The sequence below is a fragment of the Neolamprologus multifasciatus genome, chromosome 17, assembly GCF_963576455.1.
Source record: "Neolamprologus multifasciatus chromosome 17, fNeoMul1.2, whole genome shotgun sequence".
NCBI lineage: Eukaryota > Metazoa > Chordata > Actinopteri > Cichliformes > Cichlidae > Neolamprologus > Neolamprologus multifasciatus.
Window position 1 is genome coordinate 36,166,676 of NC_140455.1, and position 26,906 is coordinate 36,193,581.

A 26,906-nucleotide genomic window follows, 5' to 3' on the forward strand; every position below is an offset into this window, starting at 1 on the left:
TGTGCAGAAAATAGGTTTAAATATTAAACAAATTTCTTCCAGTCACAGAATGTTGCATATAATTAAAGTTTTGCTTGATGCATAAAGTTAAAAGATTAAAACTAATAAAACAAGTTTTAAAAAGAGACTTTTCCATTTGATTACATTTTGTATGATGGATTATGCAGAAAAAGTAGAATTGGGCTGAAAGATCTATCACTTTATCACCTATTCAGGTTGTAAATCGTGTTTTTAAAAAAGTAACTAAGTAACTATGTAATTAATTACTTTTGAAAATAAGTAATCAGTAAAGTAACGGGATTACTTTTTTGGGGAAGTAATCAGTAATTAGTTACTGATTACTTTTTTCAAGTAACTTGACCAACACTGGTTAGAACGCAGCATTTTGCAACATAAAACACACGCTGAAGGGAAAACTTTACCTACAATAAACTTTTCCAATATTTTCATTGTTTGCTACGGTTATACATCCTCCGTCTCACTGCATCTATTTCAAACCGTAAGACACGCCTGTCGAAGTCTATCGAGCTGCTCTATATGCTGAATAATTACGCTGAAGGGAATTCCCACACTCACACTGATTTTACAAAAACAATCTGTCACTGTGACGGTAGCAGCTAACAGTCACTGCTTGTGGCGGAGCAGTCGGGTCTTTCCATCACGAGATCATCTCCTACTCCATCTCCCAACTTTTGATGCTGCCCAAGCATTCGCTCCTTTAAGACGATCCTTTGAACCAAAGCTGTTTCCGTGTGGAGGGATGGGCATTTTTTCCCTCTCTGTGCACCACTGAAATTACTTTGCTTAAGAAGCTTTTATACATTGGTCTCTGGAGACGGAGAAACTGCAAATGCATCCCTGCTCTGTATCATTCATGAAGCTGTTGTGAATGATAATGCAATCATTGCTTTGCTCTATATGCTGCATTGTGTGCAACCAGAAACACCGCCTCACGTAGAGAGAAAACACCTTTACCAATGAGCTCACCGAGTGTGATTCCCCCTTTGCAAACCTTCATAATGAGTAGAGGAAGTGTCGTTCTATTTATTGCTTTATTCGTAGCTGTTTTGAGCAGCGACACATGACAGGTTTTTTCACATGAGGCACAATCTTGCAACCATGTTTGCAAATCTGATTCAGGACACTGAACTCGATGCAAATGAGAATATGGTTTGTTATGTTTAATATGAGGGTCCAATAGTCTCCGAGTGTTAGTTACTGCTCTCTCAAGGGTGCAAGGAATGTTTTCCTTTCTTGGCGGGATGCTTGTTATCCGACATATAAATCTTTTTTATTACAAAGAGCAGAAAGTGCAAGGTGCAGAGCAAGCAACAATCTTTGATGCATATAACGCAGAATGGAAGCCAGACATGGAGGTCATACCTCAGTGTAACATTTACAGTAGTACATACAGAAGGCACCTCAGATGCTATACTGCAAACTAAACCAGCTCAGTGCTACCTGAGTGCTGCTGACGTCTAAAAATACTGAGTATAAACCCTCAGAAATATTTCACTCCTCTCAGGTTCAAGTTCTACTTACCAACCTGTGTGCTTTGATTCTTGCTAAGTGGTTTCCCATTGTGGACACTGAAATTCAAGGCCAGCACAATTTGAAGGTCAGAATTTAAGCTCCCTACAACCCACTTGGGTGACCACAAGCACTGTGTGCCGAGATGGCAATGCAATATAAAAATCAGGTAGAGATGCCTTCCTACTGCTTTTCTGGTAAAAACTCTTCAAGTCCTACAGTTGTTTTTCACATAACTGATTAATTAGGTTTTAAGCTTTATTGAAGAGCAGCTCTTACAAAGCCTTAGTACATCAAGGTTATAGTCTGTGAATGCTTAGAGGCACGTGGTATGTGGAATGGTTGTCTTGAGGTTTTGCAAAATTTTATCATTTTAGTCTTTGTTTCAAACATTACATGTTTATCATATCATCTATTACAGTTAGTATCTACATATCAACATAACAACACACAAAATCGTCTGTTTATGCGAACATCTTGTATCAAGGAGACATGTCCAGCCTTTGTAACAGGTAAAAAAACAATGGCTTACTTGTACAGCATGATATGTTGGCGATCGTGGCTCAAGACTTGGGAGTTCGCCTTGTAATCGGAAGGTTGCCGGGTCGAGCCCCGGTCGTTGTGTCCTTGGGCAAGACACTTCACCCGTTGCCTACTGGTGGTGGTCAGAGGGCCCGGTGGTGCCAGTGTTCGGCAGCCTCGCCTCTGTCAGTGCGCCCCAGGGTGGCTGTGGCTACAATGTAGCTGCCATCACCAGTGTGTGAATGGGTGGATGACTGAATGTGTAAAACGCTTTGGGGTCCTTAGGGACTAGTAAAGCGCTATACAAATACAGGCCATTTACAGGCCATATGTTTAGCCCTGACTGTGGTCTAGCAACGCACGTAACAGAAAGACCGTTATTTAGTTTTACCCAAGTAGCAGAAAGATTTGTGTCTATTTCAGTTCCATTGTCAAGCTAGCTAGCTAACAAGAAGATAGTCTTTTTTTTAGGCAACAACATTACATGTGCTTGGCTTTACTTTGTGTCCATGTGTAATCTTCACTTTAGAAGAATTAAAATAAATGTGTTCACGCTGGCCAGATTATCTTTGAGTGCTTAGCATCACACTTTCTGGTGTTCCTAGCAGTCTTTTTTTCAGTTCCTCGTTGCTCTTTTCCAGCATGACATTTTTGTCTACCTGCATAGTTCACTTTGCTTGACTGCCCAGTTTCAGTATCCTACATTTGAAAGCTCATCTCTGTGATTGTTACAAACACTGACCTGTTGGAATTCATGCACCACATAACTCGCATAGCATATGCACAGTGTAGTGCACAGAAGTGTACTAACAATCAATCAATCAATCACCTTTATTTATAAAGCAAAACAACCACAGCTGATACAAAGTGCTGTACATCGGAATCAAAAAATAAAATTACATAAGATATAAATAAAAGCCAAATAAAAGAAAGAAACCTCACCAACCGTTGCTATAACAAATAGTTCCATGTTTGTTCCATGAACTGGTTAACTTGGATTGTCTGAGGCTGGAAGTTAGCGTAACCTAGCTAGCCCGGTTCAGCTCTGAGACCAGGCCTATGGGGGCGTCCATATTCATAGGCTGCATCCTCCTGAGGACCAGACCTTCACAGTCTACGTGGGCCGGAAGTGAGCAGCTGTGAAATGGGAGGGTCTAGCCTTCAGTTTTGCATCAACAGCTGTCTCGGTAGAGTTTCATAAACTTGGCCATCTGCCCCTTTCTATCGAAAATATAACAGGACACTGGAGTAAATTCTGTTTAATCAGTTTTCTATTTGACATTTATTCAGCTGTGTGAAAACTATAACTTTAATCTCAGCAAAACCGATTTACTCAGGAACAAATAAAACCGAAAACGTCGAAGCACTTTTGCAAAAATGTGATGTCTTGATAAATCGTGCAGATATTTGAAGTTTACACCGCGACATTCTCACCTGAAAATATCTTAAAAGTTTATTTTGTAAGAGTAAAAACTGGAGTTTGGCTGGGCCGCGCTATGGATTTTGGGATATGGTGGGCCACGAAGGACACACCCGACCCATCCTTCAAATTTGGGGAAAAGGAGGAGTCTCTGAGGAGTCTCTGCCTACAAATGCGGCCTCAGGAGGATGCAGCCCATGAATTTGGACACACCCTATTTGTCTTTCAACTACATTCACTTCCTGGGGTCACAATGTCGATAAGGTGCAGGAAATAGGTCAAGTTTATTTATATAGCACATTTCCAAACAGTCCATGCTGCACAAAGTGCTTAACAATGTAAAACGATGCAGTAAAATTTAGAAAAATAAATAAATAAATAAAATAACTAAAGGAAAACAACTAAAAAAACAACTAAAGCTGTTAAAACCAAAATGCTTGGGTCAAAGTCTGACCATAAAAATGTGATCAAGTGTTTGTGCAGATCTAATATTTAAGGGTAGACTATTCCTCTGGGACCTGTCGCCACAAGACTTCAGTTTAGTCCGTGGAATGGATAACTTTAGTTTTGAACTGGACCTCATGGTTTTCTCTGGAGCATAAATAAATAGGAGCTCAGACGGGTACGAAGGGGCTCGGCCGTTAAGTGCCTTAAAAACAAGGAGTAAGAGTTTAAATTGGATCCTGTAAGGAAGCCAGTGTAGAGATGCTAAAACTGGGGTAATATGCTCTTATTGTTTAGAGCCAGTTAGCAGACGAGCATCAGTTAGCAGACGAGCATCAGTTAGCAGACGAGCAGCAGTTAGCAGACGAGCAGCAGTTAGCCGACGAGCAGCAGTTAGCCGACGAGCAGCAGTTAGCAGACGAGCAGCAGTTAGCAGACGAGCAGCAGTTAGCCGACGAGCAGCAGTTAGCCGACGAGCAGCAGTTAGCACACGAGCAGCAGTTAGCAGACGAGCAGCAGTTAGCAGACGAGCAGCAGTTAGCAGACGAGCAGCAGTTAGCCGACGAGCAGCAGTTAGCACACGAGCAGCAGTTAGCAGACGAGCAGCAGTTAGCACACGAGCAGCAGTTAGCCGACGAGCAGCAGTTAGCACACGAGCAGCAGTTAGCACACGAGCAGCAGTTAGCAGACGAGCAGCAGTTAGCAGACGAGCAGCAGTTAGCCGACGAGCAGCAGTTAGCACACGAGCAGCAGTTAGCACACGAGCAGCAGTTAGCAGACGAGCAGCAGTTAGCAGACGAGCAGCAGCATTTTGAACCAGCTGCAGACGATAAAGAGAGGCCTGGTTCAGACCAAAGTACAAAGAATTTCAGTAGTCCAGTCTGCAAGTAATAAAAAGATGGACAACACGTTCAAAGACATTAGCTGGAAGCTATGGCTTTACCTTAGCTAGCTGTCTTAAATGAAAAAAGCTGGATTGGACTACTGCTGTCACCTGCCCACATCGTTTGAAGGAACCATTGAGATGTTTTGTCTTACAATAGGAAGATAATGGGCCCAGAGCACTGTCAATGTGATTATAAAAATACCTCTGGACCAAACCAGGAAGCCATCTCCATGGTTTAAAGCTAACAAACCATTGGCTTAGCTTCCTATATACCATGCAGACAGGAAAGTTTTAACAGCTCCCTTCAGACTTATACAAAGCACCTCCTTTATTTAATGTAAGATGCATCACTGCAAGATCTGTGGTTATTTTGATGCATACACATATTTACATTTACTATCAGAAGACAAACAAATAGCAACACATTTAGAGTCAATGTCCAGTTGATTATTGTAAATGCTGTTTAAAATAAATCAGATGTCCCGATGACTTTAGATCCAAGCCATCCTGTCTGACTCCTATCTCTGCTCAATAAAGGACGAGCACAAAGGTGAACGGAGGGACCAAGTTTGTGTTGTAAACATCCACTGTTGTAAAGGACAGACTCCTCTGTAGCAAGCTGGCTTGACAGGAGAGTGCAAAGGCAAACCTTCTTTTTAAGAAATCAGAGCAGAAAATAAACCAAATTTGCATAACTGTCAGAGAGCAGCACGTTTGATGGCGCAGCCATGATCCTGTCTTTGCTGACACAAACTGGTTATCTAAAGAAGCAAAACCTCATGTCTGTGCATTATTAAAATAGTTTTTCATCTTGTTGAAATGAAATAAAAAGTGAGCTTAGGTCCCTCCTTCTTCCAGAAGCCAGAACGTGTCTCTATTGGACATGTTCTGGCATCATTTTATCTCTTAAATGATAACAGGTTTACAGCGATACAAATAACACTCAGGGGAAATTAGTGGGCGGCGGTGGCTATCCGGGTGAAATGGAGCACGTGCGAGATTATTCTGATCTACTTCCTGCTGAAATGATGAGCGCCTTGAATGGGGGATGGCTGCCAATCAAAGCCACTCACATCAAAGCGCTGCACTCCCAGTGTAATTGGTGGACAAAGAGGTGAGAGGTCTGTGCAATTTCTGTCATGCTCACGAATGGACATCCTGTCTGGCTGCAGAACTGCCTGCATACCACCAATTACCTGAGGCTGTGCATCGTCAGTGGGACTCCCAGCGATGAAACATGTGGGTTGGTCTTTGCTTGTAATGTTGCTGAGTTGCCATAATTGATCTCTGTGGGTTTACTGGTGACGACTCAACAACACTTTTAATTAGGCAATGGGAGACGAGTTTGACTCATGCTGCCAAAGTAGCCGTTTCAATCCAATTACTCCACCGTTTACCACTGTGAAATTTTATTTGTGATGCAGAATGGTGACAAATTCCTTTCGTAACATCTTGCGTGAGAAGTGGCAGCCTATGTGGCAGCTCTCCTCAGTGCATTTGTTCTGTGTGCCGCTTTGCATTTGTCACTCTGTTTTGGGAGAATCGCACAAGCCTCCGCGGGTCTCAGTAGCTCCCAGAGAGCTGAGTGGATGGATGGAACGGCACCAACCAAACTTATAGAGAGAGGAGAGTTGTTTATGTCTTGGCATGGGGAGACGCATTATGTTGAGCCTCTTTAGGCCACTTGATTAATCAGACAGAGCACATGACGTGACTGAGACACCTAATAAAAACCTGTCTCTGCATCAGATCTGTCATTTGTTGAACCTGCTCCAGAAGGACATGAAATGAGTGACTTTGTTATTCTGCTAGTTTCTTATATTAATATGTCAGTTAAAAGAGAAGAAGCCCAGAACTGGAAGACTTGTACAGTGTTCTGTGCTGCGGATCAGCCTTGATGATGTTTCCATTGTGTGGGGGAGGAGCTTGACCAGTGTTGGTCAAGTTACTTGAAAAAAGTAATTAGTTACTGATTACTTTTCCAAAAGAGTAATCCTGTTACTTTACTGATTACTTATTTTCAAAAGTAATTAGTTACTTTCAGTGTTGGGGAGTAATGGAATACATGTACCGCCGTTACGTATTTAAAATACAAAATATGAGTAACTGTATTCCGTTACAGTTACAGTTTAAAAAGGTGGTATTTAGAATACAGTTACTTTGTTGAAATAAATGGATTACACGGCGGTACTTCCCTGTTTCATATTGTGGCGGGTCAGGACTGTTTGGGTTTTGTTTGACAGCTACGTTCTGTTGTTCCAGACGGCAGCGTTACGGTTGCCATGGTTACAGGGTGACGTTCTCTCTCTGCGTGTTTCCTGGGTGAGAGAGGCCTTTTTGTTGTTGTTGTGCTAAGCTAACAGGCAGAATGCTACAGGTATAGCTCTAAAGAATGTAGCATCATAGGCAGTGTAGTCCGTGCTGCAGGGAGAATGGACTGCCATACCCGTTATGTGTCTGTGAGCGAGGGAGGGAGAAAAAGGAAAAGTACGAGCTGTCATCGAGCAAAAACGGGAGCTGGAAGCATGTAAATATAATAATAACCACTGCAGCCAAGAAGAGAGCCTGACGAGCCCAGTTGTAAGTAAGCTATTAAGACTCGACTGTACACCGTGTTCGTGTTTTCCTCCAAAAACAATAAGTTCCGTTGGAGCAGCCTTTCAACGCCTCTCTCTGTCTCTGCTAGCAAAGTTGACCCAGACAACAAAGTAAAGCTATTTTTCAGCTACGAGCCGACACAGAACCCACCGTATTAGCCAGAGGTCCCTTTACTACGGTTCGGAGCCGCGGACCTTCAGTAACAGTAATAAATCACAGCAATAGTACATTCATGTAGTTGTAAACAGCATGATAATATATTAAGTAATCCAAAGTATTCAGAATACGTTACTCTCATTGAGTAACGTAACAGAATACGTTACAGAATACATTTTGGGGCATGTATTCTGTAATCTGTAATGGAATACATTTTAAAAGTAACCTTCCCAACACTGTTTACTTTGTTACTATTTTTTCTGCATAATCCATCATAAAACTGAATCAAATGGAAAAAGTCTGTTTTTAAAACTTGTTTCATTATTTTTAATCTTTTAACTTTATGCATCAAGCAAAAATTAAATCATATGCAACATTCTTTGACTTAAAGAAATTGTTGAACATTTAAACCTATTTTCTGCATATTCTAGCATATTAAAAAAATTTTTTTTTGTGTTCTCACTCTTTCAAACAGATGCAAGTAAAACTCAGCAGAAAAGAAAATAAATCAAAGATTCAGCAGCACTGAGTCCTGTCGCTCTTAAATCTATTGTCACCTGTTTAGCAGGAGTGGGGCGGGTGGAGGTTCGCCCACAGCGGTCATGTCAGTGGGGGAATCCGGGGGGTTTCTCTGTGAATGTCACATTCCCGTGGCAGCGTGCTCGCTGCTCGCTCAGATTTGAAGTCTAATTTTTCGCTTTAGAAAGAAGTTTTCCTCCCACACAGAGTGCACAGCGGACGCTAATGTTTTTGTCACTTTTACAGAATCAAAGTAATGTGAGTATTTCCAAGCTTTAAACGCTGCACGGTCGTACTCTCTCCCACACTCCATATCTGCACACGTCTGTCACCACAGTCATGAGACACTCTCACAAACAAAATCACAGTTTAGTAACGCAGCCTGCTTACGGGAAAGTAACAGTAATCTAATTACCTTGAATAAGTAATGCCTTACTTTACCCGCTACTTGACAAAAGTAATCGGATTACAGTAACACGTTACTTGTATTAGAGCTGTAAGAACAAAAAACTTTGTGCCTTGGACCTCCAAGCACACTGGGACTCGAGCAGGTGTGAAGATCAAAAGGTTGTATTTTGGAGCATTAAGTAAGACCTGAATGTAAACGGTCACGTCTTGGATTGCTTCTCCAGTCGAATGCTGCTGTTTTGTCTGAGCTACCGCTGTCTCACTGATGCACACATTTTGTTCTTTGTCCAGGTTATAGCAATAGTGAGATGGGTCACTCATAGCTCGCTGGTATATAAGCACTTGCAGTGAGTCCCTTGGCATTATTGGTATAAACCCGCTGCCATTTTCCCACTGTCGTATAGCAGCATGTTTAACCCAAACATGCTGTGGCAATCTGTTTCTAAACCCAACCAAGTAGCTTCAGAGCTTGAACCTGAGCAGCAAATCCAGTGGGCGTAAGCAAAACAGATCACTGAGCAAAAACACAAAGTTACCAACTGGGACACAAACCAGACTCCTTGCTGATAATCTTTTGACTTACTCGACTGTTAATCAACATGTTTCCTGACACGGCCTTTGCCCTGTTATCTCTTCATACACCTCCATTTTTACAACCAGAGGATAAAAGCATCGACGTAAAAGACTGCTTAAAATGCCGACACAACCTACAGAACATCAGTGTTTGAGAGCCGAGGTAGAGAATCCACTGGCCCTGTTGCTTCAGGACATACAGCACTGATGAAAGCAATTTAAAGCACAGTGTTGCCACTATTCAAGACCAGTGTTGGTCAAGTTACTTGAAAAAAGTAATCAGTAACTAATTACTGATTACTTCCCCCCAAAAGTAATCCCGTTACTTTACTGATTACTTATTTTCAAAAGTAATTAATTACTTAGTTACTTAGTTACTTTTTAAAAACACGATTTACAACCTGAATAGGTGATAAAGTGATAGATCTTTCAGCCCAATTCTACTTTTTCTGCATAATCCATCATACAAAATGTAATCAAATGGAAAAGTCTCTTTTTAAAACTTGTTTTATTAGTTTTAATATTTTAACTTTATGCATCAAGCAAACATTTAATTATATGCAACATTCTGTGACTGGAAGAAATTAGTTTAACATTTAAACCTATTTTCTGCACATTCCAGCACATAAAATAAAATATTTTGTGTGTTTACACTCAGTCTTTCAAATAGATGCAAGTAAAACACAGCAGAAAATAAATAAAGTCAAAGACTAGCGGTCCTGTTGCTCTATTTTCACCTGTAAAGCAGGAGTGGGGTAGGCGGAGGTTTACCCTGGTGCAGGTGTGCCGCGGTCAGTGGAAGAATCCGCGAGTTTCTCTGTGAGTTTCCCATTACGTCGTAGCTACTCGGTGCTTGTTTGGAAGTTTAGGGGTTTTTTGCTGTAAAAAGAAGTTTTCTTCCCACGCACAACGGACACTAATGTTTTTGTCACTTTTTATGGAATCAAACTCAAAGTAAGGTCAGTACTTCCACGCTTTAAACGCTGCACGCTCATACTCTCTCTGCACTCGATATATGATCCATTGTTGATCTGCACACAGCTGTTGTCACGAACGTCGCACTCGCTTACGTCACTGTCATGAGACATTCTCGCAAAAAAAATCACGGTTTTAGTAACGCAGTAACGCAGCGTTCCTACGGGAAAGTAACGGTAATCTAATTACCGTTTTTGCAATAGTAATCCCTTACTTTACTCGTTACTTGAAAAAAGTAATCGGATTACGCGTTACTGCCCATCTTTGTTCAAGACTTACTGTCAAAAAACCCCAAACTTAACAATTTGCTTAGATGTTATTAAGATGCATAACAGCATCAGTTACTAATGGTCAGTCCAGTTATTCATGCTGCTGCTGCAGCGGACACTCCTGGTCTGACTTGCACCACAGTAATGGCAGCATTGCTACATGGTGGAGCAGATTTATATTGAAAATAAACACCACACCAGAGCTCTTGCTTGCTCGCTCTCTCCCTGGTCCTGTTGGTTGTGCTGCCACATACATCATAATTTTGTAACATCGCAAAAATCACTGAGCTAAACATGGAAGCTACTGAAATTCAGTTTATTAGTTAGCTTTTTTGTTTTTTAATATATATATATATATTACAATTGCTTGCTCCCACTCCAGTCCAAAATGAGTCTTTCTTCATGAGCAGAATCTACTACTTCTGCCACTGGTGTTCATATACAGAGGGAAGGTCTCGCTGTCTAATCAGCCTAAAAATGCATACAGTTCATAGAAAGTTAACGCCTCCAGGTCACAAACAAACTGAGAATGATTTCAGTGAAGTGACAGAAATCTCATGTCCAACATATTTCCATATTTATAGAGTTTAGCTTTTTGAGTGAGGGACAATGATAAGAAAGCAATGTTACACAGTCGGTGTTATTCTGAACAGATTATTCTGCATTCATCTCAAATTGTTGGTGAAAATACTTTTTGCTTGCTTGCTGGGTCGCACTACATCATACAGTCAACGAGCAGCCTTAGTCTTTAATACTATGAAGGAAAGAAACATGATTTTTATGAATATATTCTTTAAAAAAGAATATATGACTGACTGGGTCATAATTGTTTTCAGTGTCAAAATCCAGACCAGTGATACCCAGAAGCAGTTCAGCACTACAGCCCACCACTGAAAACTTAACAAAGTAAAAGCTGCTTTTGTTTCCTCACCTGTTGCTGCTTCTGCTGGTCCAGACATCTCCCAGACGCTCATGACAAGCACCATTAGAAGTAAAGCTCCTTTGCTTCCGATCTGCGGGTATGGCTCACTCATCCTTGATAAAGAGGCGAGAGGAGAGGAGTGTTACCACAAATAACTCATTTATGCTAGCTGCAGCTTGAAGCAATTTGAGGTGAAACCAGAAACACTATTTATAGATATACAGAGATAAAGGTTACACCTAAATGATTCAGAGAAAGCTTGGGAGAAGGTGCTGTGACCAAACGAAACCAAAATCCAGCTCTTTTAAAATCAAACAAGGAGGTGGCAACATTATGCTGTGGTGTTCATGCTAAGGACCAAGTAACGATTCCACTGCAATGAGGGGAAGATCGACCAGACCTCAGTCCTGCAGAAAATCTGTGGAGGGAGCTGAAGCTTCGAGTTTCAGCCTAGAAATCAAAAGGATTTAGAGAGTTTCTGTAAAGAGGAGTGATGTGAGCAAACCAAATAAAAGAAGCACCTACCCACCAAGTACTACGTCATGTTTTACACAGGGGTTCAAATGACATACAAATCAATGTATGACTTTCTGGAGTTTTGATTGATATTCTGCTGGAACCTCCATCAGAATTAGAGGCCCTACATTTCTTTGTAAGTGAGCAGATTAATAAATTCAGAAGGAAATTGAATAATTATTTCCCTCAAGGATGAAAGATGGCTAGATAGACATCATTAACCCACATTAAGCCCCCGGTTTATTTACATTTACCAAACAAAAGCATCTATTATCATCTGTGTCAGCCTCTCCTCCTTTTTTTCCATCCCTTCGCTCGCCTGAATGCATGTTTGCTCGTATAAAGCAGGGATAGAGGCTCTTATCCTCCTCCTTGCTTCTCAAAACAAACCACAGCTGTGAATGCACCCCCAGATCACTATCTCCAAATTCTCTTTCTTCCCCTGCGGCTCTCCTCGCGCTCAAGCGAACACGAGGTGAAGGCTCTCTGCTGCCCCAACAGGCTTCAGCAAGCCTCTGTAGGCTCTACAGCAGAGCGGAGAGCGGGCAGGTCGCAGCGGCTACTCCATCCCTCCGCAGTGCCTTTCTCTCTGCACTCCCTCTCCCTAATGAAGTGTGGTGGAGCCAAGGCCACACTGCATAAACCGTCTGGCACAGTGTGTTATCGCCGACAGACAATGATCGAATTTCAAACGGGGATGCGGGAGTGGTTCGGTAATTACTGGAAGGGGCATAGTATCGTATGGCGGGAGGGTACAAAGTTACAAGCTGCGTTTATGCCTTATTTACCACCTCCCGCCTCTTATCTGGCTGCCGCATTGACATATAGATTGGCTAAACCTCATTGGGGATCTCAGATTATTTGTGTAATTAAGTTTATTTTTGCAAAGCAAACATGACCTTTTAGCAAGGTTTTGTTAGAGCGCTCGGTGTCACACAGGAATTAGTATCGAGTTGTGTTGCTCCAGCAATAAAGAACAGGCAGACCTCACATGTTTAACGTGCCCTTTAAAGATATAAATAGCTGCCTGTCATCTGGACGTGTAGGCGATGGCGGTGTATGGAAGGGGAAGTCTTAAATAATCTCTGAAGATTTATTTATTTATTAATTTTGACATGGCTTCATTTAATGAAATTTGACTTAAAGGTCACGAATAATTTCTACATCACATTTTCCCTGCTTTAAAAAAAAGCTAAATATTTTTGGGAAATACTAATTGCTACCCAAAGCCATCACAGTGACAGCGAGACTACAGGAGGTCACCGAGAGCAAAGAAGTTATTTGAAGTGCCGCGGCTTGATTATGTCATTTCTTTCAGGTTTTTTTTATAGAGATTAAACAAGATGCATCGAGTTAATTTGTGAATTTCAGATGGTGAGTACCATCCAACGCTTGACAAAGGAAAGAGGCAAGAAAGAGCAAAGATGGGGAATAATTCCAGTAATCTTAAAATAACCCAGATAACTCGATCTGAAAGACTCAAAGCAACGAGCGCACACATAGCTGAGATGTGACAGAGGAAAAAGACAAGCAGTTGCATGCAGTGGACGCAATAAAGCGTGGGTCTTTGACTTTTGATTCCCAAGTCCTCAAACTAACGATCAAAGCGGTCACTTGTTCCTACAATCTGATACAACCGTCAGTGAGATACAGGCACGAGTACTCGAAAAAAAAAAAATGTGGCATTTAATGAGATGGTAGAAGTGTAGAAAGGCTAATCGCTCAGCTACACGGCTCATTCATATTCTTCAAAGGGATTCTGATCATGAACCGTAATGTTGTAACCACTAAAAGTAGACTAGCTGTGACGCTGTGAAACGATGGCATGAGCTCCTGTAGAAACCAGAAGTCTGTGTGATGTCAACCTTACTTTAACAAACACGTGTTTCACTCACAGTGTCACAGTAAAGAATGACTCTACCCACAGTCCTAACATAAGGCAGCAAGTGTCTGATTGAAAGAAAGAAAGTGGACTTTATTGATCCCTGTGGAGAAATTCCTCTCTGCATTTAAGCCATTCACTCAGTGAAGCAGTGGGCAGCCATTGGGCGACCTTGCTCAGGGGTACCTCAGGGAATCAAACCCCCGACCTTCCGATCATGGGGCCACCACTCTACCTACTGAGCTATCCCTGCCCTGATTGGAGGAAGTTGCTGTCGCCATGGAAATGTCAGGTTTCATAGTCAGTGCTAAACTTTAGACACCTTGAGCAGGCACAAACGCTACACACAGACTACCATTATACATTATTATTAGGGGTGCAACAATATTCGTATCGATATTGAACCGTTCGATACAGTGCTTTCGGTTTGGTACGCATATGTATGAACAATACAATTTTTTTAAATTTATTTTATCAACTTTCCTTCTGACGGTGCTGTCTGTGTTGAGCGCTCAGTGGATCTGCGCTCGACATTGCAGCCTAGGCGGAGTAGTCGAACGCAGATTCACTGAGCGCAGCGCAAGCTAGGAGACAGAAGCTAAGCTCTCGTTGCAACATGGCAAATTGAACCTCCCCCACCCTCATTCAGATCTGGCGTTTGGAACTATTTTGGTCTTCATGTGACGTATGACCCTGAAGGTAAGCGCGTCATGGACAAAAGTAAAACAGTATGTCGGATGTGCCACGCAATGCTCAATTACATTGGTGTGTTAGCGCAGTTAGCTCGTTAACGTGTTGGCCGTCCAGCCTCACGCAAGGGGCCATCCGCGGTAGCTCGTTAACGGAGATTTGCCGTGTTGTGGCGTTAACGTCATTTCAACTAGATTAACGCTGACAGCACTAGTGGGAACACAACGAATATGACTGCACATTTACTCTGACATCATCCTAGTGCAAAGACAAGTGGAAGCAGACAAAAACAACAAGCAGCATGCTACAAACTTTACCTGAGTCATTTAGACAGCCGTTAGCACATGATTCTCCTTATGGGGACCTGATATGTTTAATATGCTGCTGAGAATATAGCCCAGAAGAAGCGTATAGTATAGCTTTTATTTTGGAAAGAGACATTTCTCTGTAATAAACTCTCTTTTCCAAAGATGAGTGATTTCTCCATCAGATAGATTCATTTATTTGTATTACTTTGTTGTTTCAGCAACATTAAATTTAAAAACTGTACGTTTGAGTTAAAATATATATTTATAATTTTAATAAATGACAAATTAAAAAGGCATGAACAGTTTTTTTGTATCGAAAAAATATCAAACCGTGAATTTTGTGTATGTTGCACCCCTAATTATTATATATGTATAATCTAATGTATACATTTCCAATATACCGTTGTTAACAACATACATGTTAAGATAAGCTAATTCCAAAATGTTCCAAAGGTCACTTGCTGTAGATTCTGGAATTTTCAGCAGGTTATTATTATGAGTAGTTCCTCTAATTTTAGGAGTAATTATGTATGCATTGTTGTACCTCTGACTTTATTTTCTGATCCAAATCCAGGCTTTGAATCAGTATTTGGCTCATAAACCACCTTGTAGCTAATCCCTATATTCTTTATTTAAGAATATAGGGATTTTCTGAAATGTCAATAGAGAAAATGAATGAGAAAGTCATTTCAGAAGCACAGGCCTTAATAAAATGGCTTGTGCCCTATAGGCAGGGGTGCACATCAGTGGTCCGCAGGTGCGCATTCGCTGTCAAAATAAAAGACATGCACCAGATAAGAAGTTGCAACGTGTGTTTGCGAACATGAGATTATCTGGAGGAGGACAGACATTTGTTTAGAACTTTTAAAGATGTTGAAGAAGCTCCTTTAAGCAATTATTTTGGTTTTCCTCCACCTCCAAAGAAATGTCAGAAGGAGTCCGAACCGCAAAAGAAGCGCGTATTCTCGGAAAAGGGTTGCAGGAGGTGAGCTGGCTTCAAACAAATGATGAATGCACAGAGATGTGGTGCAGAATGTGCCGTGAAAATCCCACTCTAGAGGACAAAAACAGCGCCTTTTATATGGACGCAAACGCGCGTTGCAACTTCTTATCTGGTCTTTTATTTTGACAGCGAATGCGCACCTGTGGACCACTTATGTGCACCCCTGCCTATAGGGTAGCTGTAACAGATGACAACAGAAAAGGTAAAGAATTTGTGCAAATATTTTGTGCACTAAAAATATTTCACAGACAAATTTTGTGTATATATACATTACATAAAAGGTTTGCATCCAAATTTTGGCGTTTCATGTCATTTTTTTCTCAGCACTTTCAGTGTGTAGGGGCCTTTAGAAGCACATCATGGTGTGGATTCCAACACATCCACTAGAAACTTCTAGCTTATCCAGGTGCAGAGCTTCCTTCCCATCTTACATAACTATAGGTCCAAATAGCAGCTTGTGCAAACAACCCCTGCTATCATTTTATGAGGAGAGTGGTCTATCTGTGTGATAAAGTGTGTTTTTTGGATTGTCATTTCCCATCTTGCCTTGCTTCAATTAGATCTCCTTTGTTTCCCAGGACACTTGCTGTGCATGCCAGAAATATCAGAGGTCATTAAGCCACTTATCCACAAGAGGAGGGATAATGCAGCGCAAACACTAAATGGACCCAAGGTAATCCTTTATTTTCATAATATATATTTTTTCCATCCCTATTAAAGCCACGATTGCCAGTATCATGGCATTTAACAGTGTTTTCAGTGTAGCTACAGAGCGATTGTGAGGAAGGAAATTCACTGAAATGTTGAGCGTGATAGCCAGGTAATGCACCAGTGTCTGCATTTTCTCAAATGGACCTCGATTGTACGCCCAGACACTTATACTGGAACAGTGTGTGCTTACGTTCACCTCCCAGAGACAGATTTATGGTCACCGGTTAGCCGGAGAATTGGAGGCTGGGTTGAAATGATGGCCAGTTGGTGTCGGTGTGCAATTCATAGTAATAAGTGTGTGGGTGGAAAAAAGGGTCATTGGTGCCGCAGAGCAGGGCAGCGGTACAGCATCATTTGTTGGATGCTGTCGAAAGGTGCAATTCCATAAATGACATCTCATCGCACCTGAATGTGCTGCGTTGTCACTGGTGCTCGGCAGAGCGAGTCCCTGGAGATTTGTTACGCTTTGAAGCCAGATTACGTCTTGACCTTGGCTTGAAGGTCTTTTGCATTTCTGCAACAATATCCTTATATTTAATATAAATAGACATTGTGATCCTGGCTGCATTATTGAAAGACACCTGTGGTACTCAAGCGATACTTAATCTTTATCAAGAGAAGAATCCAACAAGAGCCAAGATGACAGTTTTCCTGCCCTTGCTTGGAAAGAACCATTCACAAGCTGATCTGGTGAAGACGGATGAGACGACTGTCTTTGCAATAAGTCGTGGACTCTGGTGGAGACATGAACTCATGATATCAATGCATCTATGTGTAATTATTGTTAAGTACTCAGGTGAAATGAATTAGTGGCACTGTCATGGTTGACTCTATATTATTCAGCATTCACTTCAATGTTATTTCTCTTTATCCAATCAGAAACAAATGCCTGTGGCAGGTCAGCTCACCCTCTGGGCGTGTACGTTTAAGGGAGCAGTATTATATTTGGTAGATAATAATTTTATTTTCTTTGGGATTCTTTTTACAAAATACTTTCGGAGTTATTGCACTAAAACGTGGAGGTTGATGAAAACTTATTTATATACTTGCATAGTTTTAAATACGTACATTTTTATTTCATACATGTGTAGCATTCATTGCGCTGTTCAGCAAAATTTGTTTAAATGTTTAGAAATAAATATTGAGTCAAAAAAGTTATTCAGGATTATCAGAAGTGTATTTAAATTGTCTATTAGTTAGAACCGGTTACTGTTATGTACAAAACAAAGTCGTAGTAAAATCCATCGACTAAACTCAAAAAGATTCTTTGTTCTTGTCAGTCTGAAAACCTTTTGCCATTTTAAATGACTCGATATGGAACTGTTATCACTTTGATCAACCTTAGAGGAAAGGTCAGAGGTCAAATGTGACATGATACTTTAAATCTTTACACAGTACAGTCATATAGTACTTTTAAAGTTAGAAGGATTTCTGATCAATAACATTATGTTGACCTTGAAGGCCTTGATGAAATTGAGCCAAACCAAAGATGTTTGTCCTGCAGCAAGATTGCACGTTTCATTACTCTACTCAACCTTTCAAAATTGTAACATTGATTGATTGATTAAGCCTTTAATTGCAATGTTGCACGCACATGTCACCTGCAGGGAAATGGGGCCCCTTCAGACCATACATACATCGCACAAACATGACATTGGGAAGACAAGTCAGAGAGAGGTCGGATGGTAAGAAAAACATTGTTTATGTAATAAAAATAATTCACATCTTAGTTTATTTCAAGATTAGACAAACACCTACATAAACAATAATAAATAATCATGTAAATCCTGAACATTTATGTTTATGTTAAGAAAAGATAAAATGACTTTGACACACAAACCTGGTAAATTACCACCCATGTTGCCCTGACAACATGCTCTACAAAACATTTTTAACGCAACCTTTTGTTGGTTTTTACGGCTCACGATACCTGTTTGACTTGAGCCTTACTGCTGTCACAATACTCGCTGTTTTCAGTGACAGGATCTGTTTGGGCGAAGCTGTTTTTTACACATGCAGCTCTGAACTTTTCCAGACATTAGCCAACGGGCCTGAATGTCAGAATGCAAATTGCCGGCTCATAAAAAGGTCTTTAACCTGTCAGCTCTCTAGCTTAATTTCTGTGTGATGGTCGGATAAATCCGTGTGAAAACAATGCTGGTCAGTGGATCTGGAGTATTTCTTGTAGTGAGAGCATGACGAGGGCAAACTACCTCCTGTTGTGTGCTTCATGTCAGGGATACATTTGGACAAACAATCTCAGCAGTTAGCTTGAGAACGTCCTGTAGTGCTAAAGTGCCACAGGCCAAACCAAAGACACTTTACCACATAACTGACTGTGTTGCCTGATGCCAACCGGAGTGTAATGTGTAATTCGGTAAAATTAGTCAACACAATAACACATGGCTTCATATGTTATATACATATGTATGTACAGTATTTCAGTGTTATACAAATAAAATGTATTTAAATTAAATGTATTATTTTGTGTAATTTAGCTAATTGCCTCAGCTTGCTAAATGTAATGTCATGTTTTAACTATATGCCATAAAAGTGTAGGTTTAGTGTGTAATTCGTAACACTTTTTCTAAAATCTCATTACATTTGTGTGGCAGATACACAAACGAGACAACACGTGAATAAAACTTCGTTAGAGGCACACGTCTTTAAGCTAAGCCAGACCAAACATGACAGCTCTGTATGCTATTGACTATGTGCACGTTAGCATATGCTACTTCCGGTGCGAAACTCCTGTGGGGAGCTTTGTTTCCGGTGTCCTATTCACGCCCTGTTTACGGTCCAAAACAAGTTAAGCAAATGAATGAATCAAGCGGCGATTTACATTTCTATAGATGTCTCGGGCATTTATCCAATATATCTGTAAATGATGTTCATCGACTTGTCAATATTTTTCCCCCGCGCCTCAGAGCAAAAGAGAAAATGGATTCAAATGTTATATTTCTCAGCTGTCCCTCGTTTATCGCGGGTGTTATGTTCTAAAAATAACCAGCGATAGGTGAAATCAAGTAGCCAATTTTATTTTTTGACGGTGCAAAACGTTTCGTGGACATCGTGGACATACAGTACTGCACTTCAGAGTCACACTGCTAGCATCGATGCAGCGATTCTGTACTGTACAGGAGAGACGTCACGGAGGAGATCGTCTGCAGCGATCAGGACGCAGGACACAATGTGAGGTAAAATAAGCATGCAAACTTGCACTAAAAAATCTGCGAAACAGCGAGGTGAAAGGTGAACCGCGTTATAGCGAGGGACCGCTGTAATTTTGAAGGTAAGTCACAACATACCCTTCGTAAATACTAATGTATAGAAACCGTTACCAGCAATCATTCATTTTTTGTGTGGCTTTTTTCACGGTTTGTTAACATGCTGTGTAGGTGTGTACTTGACTAGCTGATCTGACATAATGGGGGAAACATCTGGTTTGACTATTGTTCACCTGTAGTCTGAATGCTGAACATTTGCCTGTTTAAATCATGAGACCAGTCACTATACAGAGATGTGCTTCTGAATGTGGACGATGTGTCTTCTGCTGCAGTTCTGCTTGTGTTGAGTGATGTAAACAACTGATCGATCTAAACTCTTTAAACGTCAAAATTAATCATTAGATTTTTTTTATGACACAGCAGTGGTGAGTGTTCCCACCTTCTGCTCTTTGTAACTTAACGTGATCTTTCCGTTTTCGAGTTTTGGACATGATTTTGGAGTATATCTTTGCAGTAGCGATTGACCGCAAAGTAAAGCTACCGGAAATATACACCCCCACATCCGGTCTCAAACCAGGAAGTTAGCATTTTCTCGTGCACAGGGTCAAGTCCGCTTAAACGTTTTATTTTTTTAAAAGACACGCCCACAACCGGTCGTGGCAGATGGCCCCGCCCCGCCGCTGTTTTTTCCTTTCCACTGTCGCCAAAGTGCTTGCTCATAGGGGTCATATGATTGTTGGGTTTTTCTCTGTATGTATTATTGTAGCGTCTGCCTACGATACAAAGCACCTTGAGGCGACTGTTGTTGTACAAATGAAATTGAATTGAATTAATTACTTGATTTCAGCATGATCAGCTCTTGCTTCATAGTTTCATCCTGTAATATTACCTGGAATTTCATTAGACTGAGCCAATAAAGAACAATAAAGCTCATTATCTTAGCAATGACTGCCCTCCAGTTTTATTCCTTTATTTATACATGTTCAACTACTGCAGCTCTCAGTGCTCCTTGGGAATTTATACCGCAGCTTATAATAAAGATTCAGATAGGCATTTTGAGAGAAAACAAACTCAGACTGTATCTATAGTGGTTGGAAAGTTTCATTAGCATGTAAGCCTCACAATATTTTTTGTATAATGTATGAGCCTTTTGCCACAGAACACAGAACAAGCCTGCAGAGAAATGTATAATATATGCAGAACTGAAGTTAGCAGGGTAAAAAATGATAAAAACAAAAACAAAACAAATACTAATAAATGGAAACATAAGTGTAATGTATAACTACCCATTGAGCACAGTATATTGTGCACTATGCTTGAGGACACTCAAGGCCTCAAGCACAATATACTGTGGATAATGCAAATGATGTCTTTTATTGAAGAATAATGCATGTTCTTTTGAGCAGTGCCACCTCGCTGGCTGTCTTGGATTTGCGTGGTTGCATTTATCCAAACATTTAGCCCCTCCACTCCCTTCACAACACTGAAAGCAGCAGAGCCACAAGTCAGCTTTAAAGAAAGGCTTTATTTGAGCCTCGGCCTTGGTCACAAACACTTGATTCTTACACTAACAGCAAAGTCCCCGCCTGCAGTCACGCCGTCAACGTTATCTCTCTGTTGTCTTGTGCGGTTCCTGAACTGCACACGTCGCCATCCCGAAAATAAGAAAATACGTCAATCCAGATTTGACTATCTCCTTTTCAAATAGCAGCGTTAATGCGTTTCTTTTACAGTTGGAGTTCTGCTGCTTTAATTAACATTCTTGGGAGGTTCCTGTTTTCACCTGAGCTTTTTTTAACAGCTTGAAAGGAAAATAAATGAATTGAAAAGTTTTTGACAAGCCGAGTTCAGCGCTGCCCAGGGTCTACTTCCAGTTTATTGCTGTCAGTGGTGAAATAATAACATTTGGTGTACTGTTGCCTGGAGACACAGTGAACAACCCCAAAACTTGACACTTTGCCCAATCATTTATTGTCCCTGCTGTGACAGTGAGGCTAAACAATACATCAAAAGGTTCAGGTTATGATCCCTTCTGCTCCTGGCAGCCATACTGGGACTCTTTCCTTTTACCATTAGCATCTTTGCTAAAATATTTAGAGCTTACCAATGTGTCCCTCCAATTCCACCTTCTCTAATGTAGACTATGCACCCATCCACATATTTGGCATAGCAGACTGGGAACAAATGCATGGATCCCTTTCTCTGTTTTTATCATGCGAGTTTTAATAAATTCAGGATTGACATTTTAAGTAAGAAAGTTTCACAAATATCAAGGGAAATGTGCATTTTGACTCCTGTGGTACTGTTGTTAATCTGGGACAAAAGCATAGAGGAAGCTTTGGCTACGGCTCAGGAGGCTGGTGGTTCAATAGCTGCCTTTGCTAGTCTGCATGTGCACATGCATAGGCATAGAAAAAGGTTCTTGCACAAGTATGTGGGAAAGAGTAAGAAAGCACTTTGAGTGTGTAAATTGTGTACTGCAACTATATCATTTACTGATGCCAAACTTCACTGTGCTTTAGTGTAGCAGAGCAGTAGTATTGTCAGAGTAGTAGTATCCCAGTAACCTGGGATGACAAAACATTGAAATACCTGAAACTGTTAACTGTTCTGGTCATATGTGTTATTGTGGTCTTCAGTTTCCTCAAGTGTAGTCTACTTAGAGTGTTAATATAGTCTGGCTTTAGTAAATGGACTGCGTTATACAGCATGGTCGAAGGAGCTTGGAAATAAAAGCGTCTGGATTTCTCTAAGTGGTTTGAAGATGTTTCACCTCTCATCCAAGAAGCTTCTTCAATTCTAGGGTCAAATGGTGGAGAGTCCCAGATTCTCCACCATTTGAGCCAAGGTGTGAATTCATACCTTGGCTCATGTGATTAGGTAAAGGATCATTAGGGGGTCCATTGTCCCTCTCGGGGGCGGACACTCCCACAGGGCTCTCCACCATTTGACCCTAGAAGCGTCTCGGATGAGAGGTGAAACATCTTCAAGCCGCTTAAAGAAGTCCAGACGCTTTTCTTTCCAAGCTTAGACTGCGATGACCTGGATGACTGAGAACCTTCAGATGTTATACAGCATGTCTCATTCACCTACAAATTTATATAAACGCTCCAAACACTCATATAAACACTAAACGGCAGATCCATGTGTTACTGTTGCTGTTGTTGGTTCTTTAGCTGTGCGCCTACAATATCACAACCTCCCTGTTTGTTGTGTTGGTGCCTTAAATCTTTAACTAATATTATAGCTGCTTTGTGTGATACAGACCAGTCTGTGGATCACTTATGATTAATGTATCTGGTCATACGTGTTATTGTGGTCTTTGGGGCGATCGTGGCTCAAAAGTTGGCAGTTCGTCTTGTAACCGGAAGGTTGCCAGTTCGAGCCCCGGCTCGGACGGTCTCGGTCGTTGTGTCCTTGGACAAGACACTTCACCTACCGCCTACTGGTGTTGGCCAGAGGGGCCGATGGCGCGATATGGCAGCCTCGCTTCTGTCAGTCTGCCCCAGGGCAGCTGTGGCTACACCTGTAGCTGCCTCCACCAGTGTGTGAATGTGAGAGTGAATGAATAGTGGAATTGTAAAGCGCTTTGAGGGTCTCGAAAAGCGCTATATAAATGCAATCCATTATTATTATTATTATTATTATTATCATCATCATATTAGTCTTGCTTAGCACTAATTAGCCAGTTTGTGCTCCTATCCATTGCACCCATACAATTTATGTTTGTAACCAGTGCTAACCAGTGTTGGCAGCAACCAAAATTCCAATATGAAGGTTCAGACTGCAGACTGCAAAATTACTGAATGATGTTGTAATGACTGAGATGACGTTATTTACACTTTCTTGGACACTTGAACAGCAAATCTACACAGGTTGCTCAAAATCCTTTACTGCGCAGACAAATACCAAAACAAATGGAAGCAACCAATGCACCAAAGATAGCTTTTCTAGCTTCAGCTCTCAAAAAGTATTTCAGTGAGGAACTATGATGGTTAATTTAAAAGTATGATTTACATTCTCTCTTGCATGGTCTGCCTTGTTCACAGATACACCACAAAACATGTAATAAGCAGATTTACTTTTCCTAACATAATTAACCAACTGGCATTTTCACACTGATTTTTCCATAACTGGGATACACTTGGCTGGTGGCAGATTTCTGATGTCTACAAATCCGGTGTTTGTATGCACAGACAGGGGAGAGCTTAAATGCTTCTTCAACAAGAACAGTTTCAATATATTCAACATCCCTAGTATTTCTAACTTCACTGTGGGACGGAAAGCTGCTATAATCGCATGTAGTCACGGTTAAGAATAGTGTTAAGATAGGAAAACAAAACTCACTATGAAGCATATTTGATTTGGCAGAACAGCACTTTAGTGAAACGAGGACTGCTGGTAGATTCTGACCTATTTTCCCATTGTTGTCCCATTTGTGTCATTTATTTTTCTGCCTTGATGGGCTTGTGCAAAGCTACAATATTTTCCATTAGCAGGTGAAGGACTCGATCGACCTTGGCCTATTAATAGCAAATGTTATTTGCAAAGGAAGTAGGGGGGAAAAGCGTTGAATTAATTCTTCACCTGTTCTCTGCAGTCTTCGGGAGATTGTACTTGAAGTGCTAAACAATTCTACAGCATGTTAACCATGTGAGAGCAGCTTTTAAAGCTCCACAAAAAGGTAAAAGCAAGGACACACAAAGGATGAAAGACTGTTTAACCTTCTGACAAATAGCCTAACCAAATAACACAAAGTTAGTGTTGTTTAGGTATATATCATATATAAAAAAAAGTCTCATCAGACTCTGTATAACTATGTCTGTGAAGGTTCTCAGTCATCATAGTCTAAGGAGGTTGGAAAGTGCATAAAAGCATGGCTCAACACCTCCACGGGACAAGACTCAGCAGTCCATCTGCATCTAGAGGACAAAGGTCACTCTTTTGAGGACGCCAGTGTTCACATTTTGGACAGAGAAGGCAGATGGTTTGAAAGAGGAGTGAAAGAAGCATCAATGTCCACTGTGAACGACCATGTCCTGTCTGCAGTGATGGGAATAACGGCGTTACTTTTTTCAGTAACGAGTAATCTAATCTAATCTAATCTATTCCTACGGTTACAACGCTGTTACAGTTACTAACAAGAAAATGCGCTCCGTTACTATTTTTCAACAAACAGACGGTTGAAGCTGTGTTCAGGTTACCACACCTTATATCAGTTGCATGGAAGTAGCTGACTACCTAAGTAATCTGGGCGCTACAGCTTTAAGCAGCTGCGCGCTCCCTCGGACGGTAATCACGTCTAACACAACTGTCTAACACAACACTTGGAGCTAAGAGGGCAAAACAATCGCATGAGTGCTGCTGTTTGACTGAGGAAGAATAAAGTAGTCGTGGTAACCCAATCACATGACCACTTAAAGACAAAGCAACAAGGTGATATATACCAGTTTTGTGTTGATAGGCCACGTAAAACCAGAGTCATGATAAACAATATATACGCTGCGTTTTTTCCTCAGTTTCGTCACGTTTACTGTCTAAGGACAGCGCAGCGAGTAGGGCTGGGTATCGTCACTGATTTCTAGAATCGATTCAATTCCGATTCACAAGGTCCAGAATCGATTCGATCCACGATTCGATTTAATTCGATTCGATTCGATTCACTTCGATTTGAATATGGGAAATTTTGACAGTCAGAAATATTATAATTCAGATCAGTACATTTACATATTTTTGTATCTATAAAAAAGAAGCTGACACACGCAAGACTTTATCAAAGGTGTGAGAATCACAGCAGATGCCTTTGTGTCAAAGTAGCTGAAGATAAAACACAGAAACACATGAAGCTGATTTTCCTGGCCTGGGATTTTATAAAAATATTCTGCAGTACATCAAAAACGAAAGAAAACCATTAATCAACATATGAACATTACCTCTGAAGTTACAGCTGTTTTATTAGAGACATGGCTAAGCATTTTGCATTTTGCATAATTTTAAAAAGTTTAAATTTGTTCAGCATTGAACGGCAGAAATTAGGTTTTCTTTTCGGAAGTATATAAAACGGAAAGAAAAAAAAGTCGGCCGATAGCGCTGTAAACAACGGTAGACTTGTGCGTAACAAGCAAGCGAATAATGCAGAAAACCATACAGAGAGAGAGAGAGAGGGAGAGAGGGAGAGAGAGCTGTGCATCATGATCAAAGCAAAACAGTAAAAGTAAGAGTGAATACATGACGATGTTTATGTGAAGCGTAGTTTGGATCTTCTTTTGCTGCTGGTTCGGTCAATATTGTTTGGAGAGACATCAAACTAACAGCTTTACAATCGGCGCATAAAGGGCGTGAACACAAAGCGCAGACCCGCCGACAGATCAGAATCAGCGAGCTGTCGGCTTTCAGCCCCGACCGTGAGAAATTCGACATCTGATTCTGATCCGCGGTTGGGCTGTGTGTTTAAGTCTTTGTGCAGAATCCATGTTCCTGCTCTCATTTACTGTTTTAGCTGTTTGGTGGTTGTTGAAATTTTGTGAGATTTCACCAGAGATTCTGGCATTTCGGGCAAAATAAATTTATATTAAAAAATCAATTCAGGATTTTAATGAATCGATTTTACGTAATCCAAGCCAGAATCGATTTTAATCGATAAATCGATTATAAAAACCCACCCCTAGCAGCGAGCACTCTCTGCTTATGAGCAAAAGGAAAAAAAAAACTGTGGACGTTTTAGGAGTGACAGAGGAAGAAAAAGAGAGAGAGCGAGTTTTGAGATGTGAGAGATTTGTGACGTTTAGCGTGTTTGGAGTGTGTAGTTAGTGTGTAGTGTTGTGGATAGTTTTGTGTTGTGTGTCAGAACAATGAGGCGACTGCTGTCTCCAGGTAGAAACAGGAGTGATACACCTGCTGCTGTCAGACCTGCAGGAATCAGGCTGTGATGTTTCCTTTATAGTGGACAGAAATTATTTTTTTGGAGTTGCACAAATAATCTGTGTGGCATCTTATTGAAGAACAGCTGATTGTTCTGTAAATAGTTTGAAATAGTTATTTAAAAAATCAAGTAAAAGGTAAATGGATGCAAATAACTTGTGCGTATGATTTTAAAATTGACAATTTATATTTGCACTTAAAGTTATGAAATATGATAATTAAACATGTTTGTGTTTGTTATAGTAAAAATATAACTTTTCCTACTCGAATTTTATGTTTTCTGTCTGATTTTCGATCAATTGTGTTAATACAATATGTCAAAATGAAAACATGACTGTAAATTCAGACACGTGAGGTTGTGCTGAAAAGGATGATACCAAACAAGGCAAAGGAAATAGTTTTAAAGGGAAAATGTTGAGGTAAAAT

The 26,906-nt window shown here is 40.7% G+C and overlaps 1 protein-coding gene and 1 long non-coding RNA gene across 3 annotated transcripts in view; one reads left to right on the forward strand and one right to left on the reverse strand.

Annotated features, from left to right (window-relative positions):
• Positions 1-26,906, reverse strand: part of LOC146499794 (chemokine-like protein TAFA-2) — a 124,208-nt gene that overhangs the window by 50,892 nt on the left and 46,410 nt on the right. For both annotated transcript variants that reach the window (XM_085138600.1, XM_085138599.1), the window contains exon 2: positions 11,232-11,335. In XM_085138600.1, the coding sequence (XP_084994726.1) occupies positions 11,232-11,334 (103 nt within the window). In that variant the 5' untranslated portion in view covers position 11,335. The remainder of the gene's footprint in view (positions 1-11,231; positions 11,336-26,906) is intronic.
• Positions 11,334-19,950, forward strand: LOC146499795 (uncharacterized). The gene is made up of 2 exons (XR_014870326.1): positions 11,334-14,319; positions 16,200-19,950. It is a non-coding gene; the product is annotated as an uncharacterized LOC146499795 (long non-coding RNA).